The sequence below is a fragment of the Colius striatus genome, chromosome 12 (assembly GCF_028858725.1).
Source record: "Colius striatus isolate bColStr4 chromosome 12, bColStr4.1.hap1, whole genome shotgun sequence".
Taxonomy (NCBI): Eukaryota; Metazoa; Chordata; class Aves; order Coliiformes; family Coliidae; genus Colius; species Colius striatus.
This window is the reverse complement of record NC_084770.1, coordinates 18318332-18332830: the sequence shown is the minus strand read 5'-3', so window position 1 is coordinate 18332830 and position 14499 is coordinate 18318332. Positions and strand designations below refer to the sequence as shown.

Sequence of the window (14499 nt, the reverse complement as noted above, 5' to 3'; positions counted from 1 at the left end):
GAAAAATTAACTGCCAAAACATTTGCAAGATAGGTAGGAGATGAGCCAACTTCCAGAGACAACACAGGGCCTCTTGAATTCCCATCATCTCTTCTGATGTGGCCTCAGTGTCTTTTTCCACGTTATGAAATCCCTGCTCTCGAGAAGCTGATGTGAAGGGATTCATTTAATGATTTAATCTGGAACTTTCTCCCCGTGGGCGTTACTGCGAGTGGGAGCTATTCCTTAAATAACTGATGTACTCCTGGGTTACTGCTGTCCGGAGAACTGGAAGGAACAGCAAGTTTCAACTGCGCATTACATTTTATGCAACAACCAAAAAAAATAGCTGTTTCTATTTCAGAGCCTTTTATAAGAAAAACACTGAAACATGTGAGACATAAAGAATAGGAATTACTTTTGTCATCAGTCCTGATCTAAACTTTAGTGAGAACAAATGCACTCGAGTAAAAACAAATCTTAGGCACGTTTCATCTCCCTAAAATTTGCCTAGGTTCCGTCAGTTCCAGGAAGGATAGCTGAAGATGGTTTATCAGAATACCCTGCTTGCTTTATGAGATTTAATTCTGGATTTTCAGGGATATTCAAAAAATGGTTAATGGCCAAGCCACTCTCCCTATGCACGACAAGCCTTTGTGTACTAAACATTGAAGATCTCTCTTATGTTCTTTTTAGACCTTTACCTGAGAGGTGATGCATGTATCGCCTGTTAATCCTCAGCCCCGATAAATACACTTTTCCTGACCTTGCAGGCACAACATTGTCTGTAGCTTTTCTTTGGTTCTAGAAGTGGGAATTAATGTACAATCATATATGTCTTTTCCAGAAACCATACTGCATAAGCAACATTGACTTTGATAAGGCAAAACTTGTTCCGAATCTAGAAGAAACCTGATCCCTGGCTCAGGGTGGGAAGGACATGAAGACCTGGCTGCAAAGGACTTGGTAAACTGAGTGCAAAGAGGTGAGAGAACAGGAGGAAAGAAGGGTAAATGTTGGCTTGGCCTGGAATTGCAAAATGATGACACAAACTGGTACTTCAAGGTGACAAAAAGACCTCAGGTTAGGCTGTGTTTTGATTATAAGTCACCATTGCAATTACTCTATGTGAAATCATTAATTGTAGAGCTGTGTAGTAACTAGATGGTTTGAGTGTCAAAATTCTAAATGGCTTGTTTTCAAGAGTATAATTCCAAAATCTTTTCCTCAAGATAGTCCCAATTTATATGTAGTTCACAAGCAGATCTTTATTCACACAAACAACACTTGCTGTCATCTTTGCTTTTTCCTATTGTTTTTCTTTCAAGTCATAAAAAGTCAATGGACTCTTACTGGCACTAACTGCTGCTGGATCAGTCATGAAAATGCCTGAACTAATAAAAATCTGTAGCATAAAAAAATGGGTAAGAGCTAGGAACTCAATTTGGCATATGAGAATTTAGTATATAATGGAAAAGTCTATAAATGGAATATATATCTCCTCCTTTTTTACATTGACCCAGTGAGACATTACGCTAAATCAGGCTTCAGAGATGCTGAGCCCATGTGAGAATTCCTGTCCAGATCAGTACATTTTAGTATTAGAGAAAATCAAAAAGAAAAGAGCAGTAAAGCATTTGATGTAATTAATTTGGTTCTGGGGCTGGTGCCATCGAGTCAGCTGGCTGATTTTCATCCTGAGCAGTCGTATTTTCTCCTATCAGCTCTTTTCCCTTGTTTCCTGTAAACTGATTATCCTGAAACCCAGCATCACGCGTGCACACGAATATCACACTAAATTATTAATGCTATTCATGTTTTTGTGGCGGCCACTGTAATTCTTCATCTTCCTCCCTCTCACGCAGGGCCTGAAGGTGGTCTGAGGGGCGGCGGGGCACGCTGCAGAGCCCGCGCCCGGGAGAGTCTGGCTCAGGACGCGCCGGCTGCAGCGTGCTGAGGAGAGCCGAGCCGCGGGCAGGCCTCCCGCGCGACTCCCTCCTCCCGCACCCGCTGCGGGCCGCTACCTGCTATCTCCACACAGCCAGGGCAGCCCTAGAGCCCGGCCCGGCCCGTCAGCCGCCGGCGCCTCAGGCCGCTGCCGCCCCATCCGGGCCTCTCCGCCGCGGCCGTTGGGAGCGTTCGAACCCTCCCGCAGCCAATCAGCGCACGGCACCCCCACCCATTTAGCAACCTGCTCTCGGGTACCGCAACAACGCCCAGTCATCGGTCCAGGAAACTGCCCACCGCCAATGAGAGGCCGCCAAGCTGTGAGAGGCAGGTGCTGCATCCAATCAGAGACGAAAGGAGGTGAAGCGGTGCCCAAAAAGGGGAGGGGAGGGCGGGACATCTCGGAGAGATGCCGAATGAGGTGGCGGATTACAGAGGGGCGTTGGGGTCGGCAGCCAATGCCTGGTGTACTTAGTGCGGAGGCTCTCTTTTTGAATTGGTGGCGGCGGCCGCTCATGGCGGAGGCTGTCTTTGCGGTTCGTAGCAGGTGTCTGCGGCGGTGAGGGGAGCGCTGGGAGCGGGCGGGGTGTCGGAGTGCAGAGCCGCTTGTGTGGGCTGGGGGAGGCTGAGCCCGAGCCTGAACCCCAGCCCCAGGAAGACAGCGGTGGGTGCGGGCGAGCCGGGGCGGGGCCCTGAGGGGGGCTGGGGTTGTGTGAGGGGTACTTGAGGGGCCGAGGGGATCTCGGGGCAGCCGCTAGCTCATTAGTGGTCTCTGGGTAGAGCGGTGGTCCAGGCCCGCGGACACCTGCCAGCGCTCGAGGTGAGAGAGCCGCAGGTATCTAATGGTTCCTCTGCCCCCTCCATTGAGGGCAGTATGGTCACTCTCCGGAGTGGTTCTTCGAGAGGGAAATGGGCAACTCAGGGAGGCTTTTTTCACCTTACTCTCTTGCTTTAATGTGTGGATGTCTTGTGACCTTTAGGCTTTCTAGAAGTTATTGACAGGTCACGTGTAGGTGTAATGCTGTGAGGGTGTTCAGGTCTGACTCCTGGAGTGATGGTGTGTTGCCTTTTGCCTTTTTTCTGCGTAAAGGGAAGTGATGGTGTTTGTTATCTTCTGTATACTGTGTGTCCTCTTGTGTATCTTGTCCCTCTGTATGTAAAGCTAGTGGCTAGTATTTAGTTATTATTTAAAATCTGACTATTAAAACAGGGAATATTTTTTTAATGCCCACAAAATGCAAATAGATACATTGTAAAAGCCATAAAGAAAGTCAATGCCCAGCCCAAAGTATGAGCTCCTCCCAAACAAACAATGAAGTTCTCTGCGTGTTTGTATGCATGTCATTAGGTGTAACAGCAGCAGCATGACAAGAATCATTTTGATGCCTCAGACTGTTTAAAAGTAATCTGTAGGATAAATGTAATGGTACCTTCATTTAGAGATAAGTGTTTTTTGTCTGTTTTTATATATAACATTGTGGTAATTATCATTAACAATATGATTTGACTCTTCCAAGATTATGTTTCCCTCTACAGTTACTGTCAAAGGAGAGGTAATTGTAATTGTCTAATGGTTCCTGGTGATATCTGCTGGACAGATGATCTCTCAAGACTGATTAAAGTTGCTTTCTCCTCTTGCTAGGTCTCAAGCCATTGAGATATAAACTTGGTGGGAAGCTTAATCCCATAGAAATTGCACAGCTGTGTGTGACATTAAAATGGCAGCAAGGGTGGCAATTTTGATGACTGAATATGCCTGGAGTTATGATAGCTTTGTTGTACTGACATACTGCTCATCACTGTATTAGGAACTTACCTGATGTATTGTTAAGACATGAATCCTATCCAAAAGTCTCAAACATGATCTCCTAAACTCTGGATGATAAATTCTTTTCTATATTGCCATTATGCTACTGGTTAGTTGTTGTCTTCTGATTTTTACTTTGCTGTGTAATTGCACAGACAGTGCTCAACCTGAAAAATAGTATGTGATGTTCTCCAAGGGCTTTAGTACCTCATGAGTTGTCTTTCAGACAATGCTTTAATGTATTACTTGGGTGGCTACCACTTCAAAGCAGCATTTACTCATGAGAACAATTTCAGTTAAAGCGGTACAGAGGGTTACTGCGCTACAGCAGTTCTGATACAGTGGCTAGTCTAGATAACTTCTCCTATCACTGTGCAAATAGGTAAATTTGCATGAATGATGAATCACAGGAAATGCATACTGCTTGCTTGACATACAAAAGTCTACGTGCTACATGTTGGGCTAGTGTCTTAGAACAGATTTTCTGATACAAGATTCAGGTAGCCACATGTACAAAATATGAGAGGAATAAAAATTCTGCCTTTCCAGCATGTGATAAGTTTTTTTTTTTTGATGTGCAGAGAGAGCACAGGTATTGTCTGACTGAAAGATGAGGCCTCTGTATCTGATGATGAACAGAAACTTATGCTATGTTGTAGTTAATATAGGACAGTAGACTAGGTATACAGATAGACATATCCTTATTAATTTTGTAGAGACCCTCATACGTTTTGAGAAGCCTTATTTTTCTTTCAATAAAACTTGTCTTTCAGGAGCCTGGTTCTACTGCCTGGGTAGTCATTTTTACATAACCACAGTAACTGTAGCCAGTTCACCTGGAAAATCAAATTTGAGAGAGATACTTTGTGTAGCCTAATTCTGCTAATATGTCACTTTAACAATGCTAATGTTGGCCTCAAATCTCGCTTATAACAGTTTATCACTGAAGAAAACAAGTGCTGTAGGTTGTTGGTATTTTGTGATGAAGATTTTTAAAGTGAGCACTAGAGTTAGTGCTTCCCTGCTGCTCAGTACTCTCTCTGCAGCTTGCTGTGCAAATGAATTGTTTCTGTGCTCAGAACCATTTCTGTAACAGTTTTACTGTCAGTTCTTTATACTGACTGTGTGACTCCTAATACTCTTTTTGAACTCTTTTACTAGTGTGAATGGGATTTTAATGAGTCTAAACGTTTTGTTTTCAGAAGTCTGAAGTTACTTCTGACTGCCTTAGTCATAGGACTCTTATTACACAGCTTTTTACCACTCTTAGTTTGGTGCATCTATCTTCTAGCTGTTGAAGAGAGAAACAAGACATAATGATGGCTGAAAACAGTACACTGGTGTCTGAAACCGGGAGGAGCCTCTTGGCTGATTCTTCTGTTCTTGATTCAAAAGTTATAGAAACCTCCAAAGAGAATGTGTTTCCCGGATCTATTTTGGATGTTGAAGGTAATGGGAGAAACTTATTTTGAGACTGCTATGTTTCTGTAATGAGAGGGTTACTTTGTAGGTATTTGGTAGTCTTGAAAAACCAGAAGTGCTTTGCTGAACTGCAGAATTCTAGGTAGGGTAGGCACAAAGCTATTAGCTTGGTATCCTTTCAACGAGAAAGAGACTGCCTTAACTTTTAACTCATCCTGTTACAAAAATTGAGGGTTACAGACATGAAATCCAATGAGATTACTGGCTGATGTATAGAAAGCTGTCAGTTCCACTTGATACCTCTTCTGTTGAATAAATCATTCCACAGAATGCTACTCTGTTGTATACAGGTAGATCTTGGAGAGGTGAGAAGTCTTGAGCTTGAAAGTAATTCAAGAACAAATCTTGAAATGAAAAGACAATGCAAACCCCATATTTTTTTTTGTTTTCCTGCAATGCTGTAACCAAAATCCAATGGCTGTCTTCTGGTGCAAATAACATGGCAGCAACTCTTGTCCCTTCCTCCTAATATTTTGAAAGCTTATTAAAATGTGGGGTAAAAGAACAGGATACTTAATTTCAGTTTTGATATTCCTTGGTGAAACTGAGCAGTTACTACTAGGGGATAATGAACAGCCAGGAGCAGAAACTGGAAAAGATACCAGCTATCTATTTCCTATCTTGGTATCTAATTCTACTTAAAGCATTAAGTAAATAATTTAGTTGTCTCTTTTTTTTTTTTTTTTTCTTCTTGCATTTGCTGACTTGTCTTGCATGTTCTTGCTTTGACTGGAAGGTATCTGGTCAAGAATTGCAGGATCTTGTTTCACTATATACTAGAAAGTTTAGGCTCTGTGGTTAATTTGTTATGCCTCAATTAAAGGACAGGCTTCTTGAGGTAATATTTATTTTCAGTAATATTTATGTTCCTGATAAGAACACAGGCAGACTGCATCCTTTCAGGATATCTTCTGTACGTTATCACTTGATTTAGACCTAATATGCATATTCTAATAGAAAAATCTGTGTTATCCTTGTTTCTCTATAAACAGAAAAAATGCCTCAAATAGAAACAAGAGTGGTTTTGGTTCAGGAAGCAGGGAAACATGAGGAGCTTCTGAAAGCCTTAGAGGTATGTGAGTCTAAGATAATACAGTAGCTGGAATGAGCTGGTGTGCTTTAGGACTTGTAGTAATCAATTCGGTTCTGTACTAAAGTTCTCTTCTTCCACAGACCATTAAGATAATGGAAGTACCAGTTATAAAGATAAAAGAAACTAGTCCTGGTAAATCGGAAGAAAAACTAATTAAAAGTATTATTCATATGGTATGTCATGCAATTAAGCACACGTGATTGCATGCAGCATGTTGTACTTCACTGGGGTGAAAATATGCACATGTTTTAATTTATGTTGGGTGTCGTGGTCACAATATATGCTACTATTTCTGATGATGTCCCTTAAAGGTTGTCAAAATGAGCACTTTTTTAACAAACACTTTCTCAAATATGGCAGTAATATCTTCAGTTCTTAATTAGGGGTGTTTTCTAACAGAAGGCTAGAAATATTGATGGAGACATTCAACTGCATGCTTCTGTTCAGTCAACACATAAGATTTTGCTATGAACTGACTTTGTAATTAGTTAACTCACTTCTCTTTCAATTGAAAGCTGCATTTAATCTTAAGTGTAAGAAGTGGTTCTCCATTTCTTAATGCGAAAAGCCTGGAAAATAACATTTGGAACTAATGATTGAAATTGGAACAGACCAGTTTTTTTAGAGCTTTTAAAAATGTCGAGCGATGAACAAAATAGACTTCTGTTATTTTGCTCTTATGCAGCACAGAGCTTGCTGTTGCAAGCTGGACACTACTTTCTAGTAGCATCCAGGAGTACCTTAATCTGTTCTGACAGTCTGAAATGTCATTTCTAGTTTGTGCTTAGTTTGTTTTTTCTATTTGTAGGTATTTCCAGTACTATATTATCAGAACTGATATGTAAACTACTAAAGTAACTAGAAATCTTCCAAAGCAGGAATTGCTTTGAAGACATTTTTTAGGTGCAGTTCATAGCTATTCTTATGCTAGAGAGCAGTGCATCTCATTCAGCTTTCATAAATACTGAATCTGTCTTTGAAATCTGAATCATACATTTTTCTAATGGTCCAAAAGAAAATGCAGTTGAATTTTGACACCAGTGTAAGAATGTTGTCTGAATAATGCTTTTCCCTTTATCCTCTTACATCAAGGAAATTAAAGTGCCCTACATAAAGACAGACACAATAGAAGAGCTTGCAGATTCTGGTTCCCCAGAATTTGAGACTGTCTTCGTTGTCTCAGACTTCCAAGATTCTATCTTGAACAACCTCTACAAAGCAGACTGCCGTGTCATCGGACCTCCAGTAGTACTGCACTGTGCACAGAAAGGAGAGGTATGTGCTTTCTGTTGAAATCAAATGAGTAGTTCTCTGGTGTAGCAAGTTCTAAATGTGAAGTGTTCAAAATCTAATCTATTTTGCTTTGTCAATCAATCATAAATATTCTTAGCAAGAGAATTCTAAGAAAAGCAAGTTTCTAGTATCATGTTAGAGTATTGCATGTGGTGAGAAAGCACAGGCAGACAGTAGTAAGGCTGCAACTATTGCAGTAGTTGTGGGAGTTGTTGACCCACTAGTTATGTGTTGCCTTTCCTAATGGCACAATTCCAAGTGATTGTCCAGCAGACACTTTGTATTTCTGAAGACTCTTGTAGAGGGGATGGATTGGGGAAGAAAAAGTGGATGGAACTTGAGGATCCTCCAGTTACTTTATCAGAATGCTGAAAGGTATGGAGCTGAGGCTTAACTGAGTACACACTTGGACTAGTGTCTGATACATTTTAATTCAAGGACCAGTAGCACTGTGTTAAAGATAATGTTAAAACTTTAATGGAGGAACTGTGCTTTTGACTAATAAGCTTGCTTCTTACTTTCAGCCTTTACCTTTCTCCTGTCGTCCACTGTACTGTGCAAGTATGTTGAACTTGGTACTGTGCTTTACAGGATTCAGAAAGAAAGATGAATTAGTAAGACTTTTTCCTTTGGATTGGTAAAACTACGTTAAATTTGTTTTAAAAATACTCTTTTATTCTATCACCCATAGGGTTTAACGATGAATTAATGATCTGTTCTTTTATTTTGGTGCACATCCAGATGTAGTGATGATTGAGAATGGGGGTGGGGGGGGGAAACTGTTTCCATGCCCAAGTCACTTAATCCATGCTATTTTTGGTCACTTTTTTGTTGAGTGACATTGAAAGTCCCTAATTCAGTAGGGCTTAAAGATTTGTAGACTGGGGCTTTCAGATATGATAATATTTGCCCAATAGTGTTGTCTTATATGTACAACTAGTAGTGTGGTCAAGTAAAGCTTTGTAGTCCTGTTCAGAACATTTGCAGACATGTTATCTTTCTGCCATGCTCTCTTGCTAACGTGCTATCAGGACTTTAGTGTTGACATATCTAGGTATGAAGTGTTTTGACTCTAGAACACCTGAGAATCAACTATATCTTCACCTGGGAAAAAAAAAAAAAAACAAAGCAAAAGCCTTTGTCTAGTGTTGGGGATAGTTAGGTTTGATCTGCAAGTTACAATCTTACGAATGCTGTCAATTGCACCTTCAGGTAGAATTAGCTATAAATCAATGAGGAAAACATGCATCAAATCTGTTAAGTGGGAAAAGGTGAAGGCATTATTATATATGATCATCAAGAGTGCTGACATGGGTAGTCCTCCTCAAGCTACATGGCAAAGCTGTTATGTTATGTTGAAAAAAAATTATAGTGAATACATTAGAATAGTTATTATCTTCTCCTGTAAATGTGAACAAGTTGTTTTAAGAACAAATCAGAGTGTTTTTATTCCTAGACTTTTAATTTAATCTCCTGTAGCTTGCTTTGTAAACTGTTTTTGTACTGCTCTCACTCTGCACTGTATGCTTGAAAAGATATGCTAAACTTAGTCTTTATCGTTCAGGTTAAGCTTGTGACCTTGGTTCATCATATGGGTGGAATTACTCGAAGGGACTTTAGCTCAAAAGTGACACATCTGGTGGCTAACTCAACACATGGAGAGAAATTCAGAGTATGTAAGCCTGAGATGGTACTTCATGGAAACTTTCAGAATTTGAGTCTTGTGAATTAGACTTAATTTGAGTCTGTAAATTAGGCTTCATCCTGTAAGTTGCTGGCTTTTTTCCTGTACTAACAACAATGACTTGTTATGGTGTGTTCATCTCTGTCAAGTGTTGAGCTTTGACATGTTTTTGTCCCTGTTAGAGATGTGAGTCATATAAGTTGCCTTGCAGTAGACATTTTGAAATAGATAAGTGTAGTAAACAACAAGAACCAAAAAGTTTCTTACCTCGTGATGTTACCACTACTTGAGACATAAATGAAAGTTTGTTAGTGCACCAGCATGCCTGATTTCAAATGAACTTTGAGGTGACTTGCAAAAAGCTGTAGTACCCAATTTGTGTGCATCTGCTTTTAAAAATTGCTTTTAAGTCATTTATTATAAATGTTCAGGTCTTCTGTTATGTATAAATATGTGAGGTTTCTTCTGACAAGATTAAAAGGGAATCCTTCAGGACATGTATGTCCACTTAAGTAAATAAATTTACACTTTTGTTTTGTTTTTTTTTTTTTTGTACCGTGGAATGTGACATAGCAGTGCCTGTGGCCCTTCACTGTCTCTTGTTTAAATTGTTAGTAGGCTGTTGCTTTTTTCTGTCTCTGATCTTCCAGTTGGGAGAGAAGACCTAATTTTTAACTGTTCAAACACTCCTTTCAGCCAACTCAAAGGGGAAAAAAATAGAAAGACTTCACAGTCTCTATCAAGCAGTCATGGAAGTTACCTCTGGAATGGCTGCTTTCTCTTTGGGTTCTTTGTCTTCATATAAGATATCAAAAGCTGAAAAAAGATCCTATATTGCACTGGAACAGAGATTTGTCTTTGTTTTTATGAGCAATGAAGGATATCAGACTAACAAAATGATGCACGTTTAAGTGTCAAAGTAGCTATTGATGTGATCTCCTAGCCACTGGAGAATTAATACATTCTGACTCTTGGGAGTTACAGTTGGAGGTGATTTTTGAAGGAATATGTTCACTGGATGTACTATCCATCTTGGAGTAAAAGCAAGGTTGCGTATTTTTTGTGTCATGGGAAAGACTTTAAATGGAAATACTTGGCTTGGTATAACTTGTGTTTTTCTTGTGTTGTAGATTGCTGTAAGTCTTGGCACTCCTATAGTGAAAGCTGAGTGGATTTATAAGGCTTGGGAGAAAAGAAATGAAACGTAGGTGTTTATTTTTCTTCAGCCTTAACCTTGTATCCTGCTCATCTGTAGTATCGTGAGCTTCTTTGTAAATAGTGACATAGCACTGATTTAGTGACTACCTTGTGCTCTTTTTTTCTTCCTTTCAGTGGTTTCTGTGCAGCTGATGATGACTTTAGAAATCAGTTCAAGGTTCCTCCCTTCCAGGATTGCATGCTAAGTTTCCTTGGATTCTCTGATGATGACAAAGCTAACATGGAAGAAATGACAGAAATGCAAGGTTATTGTTTGTGCAAGTTGATCTATGGAAAGAATGGGGTTTACACCTGATAAATGCTTCACTGAAGCTGAAATGCTGGATTGTGAATCCTGAAGTATTAATGAATACTCTTCAACTTGGAGAGCTATACATTTATTTTTGATGTCAGTGCATGTAGAAGTTTTGATAGCTGTTGAAGATTTCAGACTTCCTAGGCTGATAGAAACTGGGCAATTTAAAGAGAAGTAATTATAGGATGTTTGAAGATATCTTGGAAAACTTGCAATGTAATACATGTATTCTGCATCATTTTTGTGGTATACATCTTCACATGATATTCACAGAAAATATCTATGATGTTTACAACTGTAATATGAATTATCACTCGTAGAACACTTTGATTGGAAGTGTTCCATTTTCAGTAGTGTAGTACAACATTAATAATCACGTTGACAGTAACAATGTAACTGATCAGTTACAAGTCTCCAGCTTTGTGTTTTTAGAGCTGTAACAGAACTATAAAATGGGAAGGGAGCAAGCTTGTAACAGCAAGGCTTCCTCAAAAGAGACAAAACTTGGTTGGGTTTGCAGTTTTTTTTTTTCTTCCCTGACCTGTTTACCTTACTTATAAGATTGTGACATGCCCATGTTCTAGCTTGTTGGATGCCTTTAGAGTGAACGTTCCTGGCTTGCACTTCCAAGAAACAAGAAAAGCTTTCCAGAAGAATATTGCATTTATTGACAGACAGGTTCAGATTCCCTCAGAAATCTGTGTACTCTTCTCAACGCCTACTTCACTGTTCCATGCTACATCTTATTTCCTAGAAGCTGGCTGCTGCTGATAGTATCAATCAGCTTACTAGAAAGTTCATTTTTCTTTGTTTCTTCTCTCATTAATGCTAGGTGCCACAGAACTATCATATGAACCACTAATTTCTAACAATAATACTCTTCTAGTCTTGCTAACATGCCTCTTGTTTATCTAGGAGGGCATTATTTACCTGTTGGTGACGAAAGGTGTACGCATTTAGTGGTTGAAGAAAGTACAGTAAAAGATCTTCCATTTGAACCTTTAAAGAAACTTTATGTTGTAAAGCAAGAGGTTAGTGCTGACAAATTCTTGAAAGAATATTGCTCTCTAATATTTGTGTGCAAACTGCTGTAATACTGAATGTACTATTTTGAATATTTTTACCTGTAATGTGTTCTTAAGGTGTGTGTTCTTTTTTTCCTGTAGTGGTTCTGGGGAAGCATTCAAATGGATGCCAGAGCTGGAGAGTCCATGTATTTATTTGAGAAGGTATGATAAGCTCCCTCCCATGTATGGCACATCTTTAGGGTTAGAATTAGTATGCATAGTAGTATGTGTGGAGCCAGAGATTAAATGTTTTAAAGCAGCATTTTGAGTTCCAGATAATCCATTATAAATAAATGTGTATATATATAATATTAATTTGGAAAAAAAAAGTCCAAAGGTGGAACTTCTTTTCAGTCAAAGTAGAAAAAGGCTTTACTTATTTTCCCTTGGCTTGCCTAAGAGGAGTTGTTATGTGCTGATCTCTACAATGAACTTACCTTTGCGCTGAGCTGGATACAGCTGGTAAAAACTCATCTTTCTTTTACCACAGTCAGAGAGTCCTGGCCTCAAGAAGTCCGTGTCACTGCTTTCTCTGAATACTCCAAACAGCAATCGCAAACGACGCCGTTTGAAAGAGACTCTGGCCCAGCTGACCAGAGAGACTGACATGTCCCCCTTCCCTCCTCGGAAACGGCCGTCTGCCGAGCATTCGCTTTCGATTGGCTCCTTGCTGGACATCTCTAACACTCCAGAGTCGAGCACTGCCAATGGAGGTAGAGCTAAAAACTTTCATTCAGACACTCTTACAGGTTTTGCTACAGATTTCCCAAGTAAGGCTTTTGATTTTTGAAGTGTGCAGACAGCAGAATTAGAATTCAGATAGAGGCCAGGCTGCCTCTTGTGGTCACAGTAAGGATATTCATATCCAAAGGAAAACAAGGAAAAAGAAACAGAGTTGATAAATAACAAGTACAGTACAGTGTTACTCCAAAATGCTTCAAATACTGAAAATCTGCAGCAAATGATGTGATATGCTTAACAGTAAATCATCTAAATACCTCTCCAGTAGGACACCTGGAGAAAGGACAACAAAGATACTTTTGTAAAGGAATTAAAGGGAAAATTCCCAAGAAGACCACTCCTAGGTCTTTGAAGTGTTCTATTAAGGTAACAGTATTTGTGCCAGGAAACTGTCAGGTCTAATGTTTTACAAGAATATAAATCACCAACTAGTTTTGAGTTAACTGGCAAAGAGCTTTTCTATGGAGAGGAAACTGCTAAAGCTAATAAACGAATCTAAAGCTAATACCTGAGGAAAAAAAGCCCCAGCTCTATCCTATAGAGAAAGTATCTGGAGTTACTACTGTGTTGAAAAGCCTGTATATACCAGTCAAATAAGAAATGTGAGGCACAACCTGTAAGTGATAATTCAGAAGGAATGGAGGAGAGATTGGCTTACTCCCAAAGAGCAACTTTCTTAGATCATGCTAGTGCTCTTGTAACCCTTGGTACAGAATTTTCCTCTAGTCCAACATCACCAAACACTTTCAGAAAGTGCTATTTTGAAAATGACAGGTAAGGTGCTTATTTCATAGTAACTTTCACAGTAATGAACCTTGACATTGGAATGACTGAGTGCAGGTCTCTGAGGCCTAATAGATGAACAAGTATTTAAAGCTAATGGACTACTGCAGGTCCACATTGGCTTTAGCTTTAAGAGAAATGACTTTCTTGTCTTATCTTTTTTCCCCCATAATAGTCTGAAATTGTGTTGCACACAAGGACTGATTTTTATTAATTCATTTTTTGAGCATACCTAATGCAAGAATGGCAGGCAGATGAAAGGTAATTGGCAGAGTGAAAACAGACAATTACTTCTGTACCATGTGCTTGTAATGTTGATAACCTAAGCTTCACTTCCTACTAGACACAATGGGGTTAAGTCATTGACCTGCCCATAAATGGCTTACTAGTTTAAGACTAATTTTGAGGAATGCTTTATTATTGTTTTTCTATAATTGGGCTGTAACACAGAAAGCATTTTCTAGAAACAGCTCTGATAACTATAGAATAGCTTACAGAATAGCCTTGGAAAAAAAACCCAAACTATCATCTCCTAAAATTTCTGAAGGTTTTTCTCCTGTCATTGAGATAGAGTCCCTAAAAAAGCTCAGTTTTAACAAAGCTCTATTTTCTTTTGGGAATATTTCTTCACCAGAAACACCAAAATCCTGTTCAAGGCCTTCCAAAAACTCAACTCCTCTTCCACAAAAGCAGTCTGCAAGATGGCAGGTCGCAAAGGAATTGTATCAGACAGAAAGTAACTACGTTGATATACTAACAACAATCATTCAGGTAAGTTGGTTTTAAAGAAGTTGTGGATCAATTGTAATAAGACATCTGGTGTTTACATCCATGACTCCTTTCAACCTGTGATCTGCAGGCTTTTGGAGGCTTACGTGCAGCAAAGGTTCATAAAGAGATGATAATGTAAACACTCTCATGTAATTTTACTGACATATAAAAATGTTTAGTATCTGTTAATAGTAAAGGTTGGGAAATACTCTTTCTAATCTGGGATCTGCAGTGGAATTGCAGTTTGTATGGGAATTTTGGGCTTCAGAAAATCAGGACCTTAGTGACTCAGGTATTTAACATATTGGGAAAGAGATGGCAGGGAAAAAAACATTAAAA

At 39.4% G+C, this 14499-nt stretch overlaps 1 protein-coding gene across 2 annotated transcripts in view; it reads left to right on the top strand.

Moving 5' to 3' along the window:
* Positions 1–2230: 2230 nt before the first annotated feature.
* Positions 2231–14499, top strand: part of ECT2 (epithelial cell transforming 2) — a 28573-nt gene continuing 16304 nt past the window's right edge. Inside the window, exons 1-13 of one of the 2 annotated variants that reach the window (XM_062005480.1) lie at positions 2231–2257; positions 5025–5182; positions 6208–6287; positions 6389–6481; positions 7401–7583; positions 8126–8215; positions 9166–9273; positions 10416–10489; positions 10618–10748; positions 11714–11829; positions 11965–12027; positions 12356–12578; positions 14024–14160. In XM_062005480.1, coding sequence (XP_061861464.1) covers positions 5050–5182; positions 6208–6287; positions 6389–6481; positions 7401–7583; positions 8126–8215; positions 9166–9273; positions 10416–10489; positions 10618–10748; positions 11714–11829; positions 11965–12027; positions 12356–12578; positions 14024–14160 — 1431 coding nt within the window. In that variant the 5' untranslated portion in view covers positions 2231–2257; positions 5025–5049. The remainder of the gene's footprint in view (positions 2258–5024; positions 5183–6207; positions 6288–6388; positions 6482–7400; positions 7584–8125; positions 8216–9165; positions 9274–10415; positions 10490–10617; positions 10749–11713; positions 11830–11964; positions 12028–12355; positions 12579–14023; positions 14161–14499) is intronic. The other variant, XM_062005479.1, reaches the window with a different exon arrangement.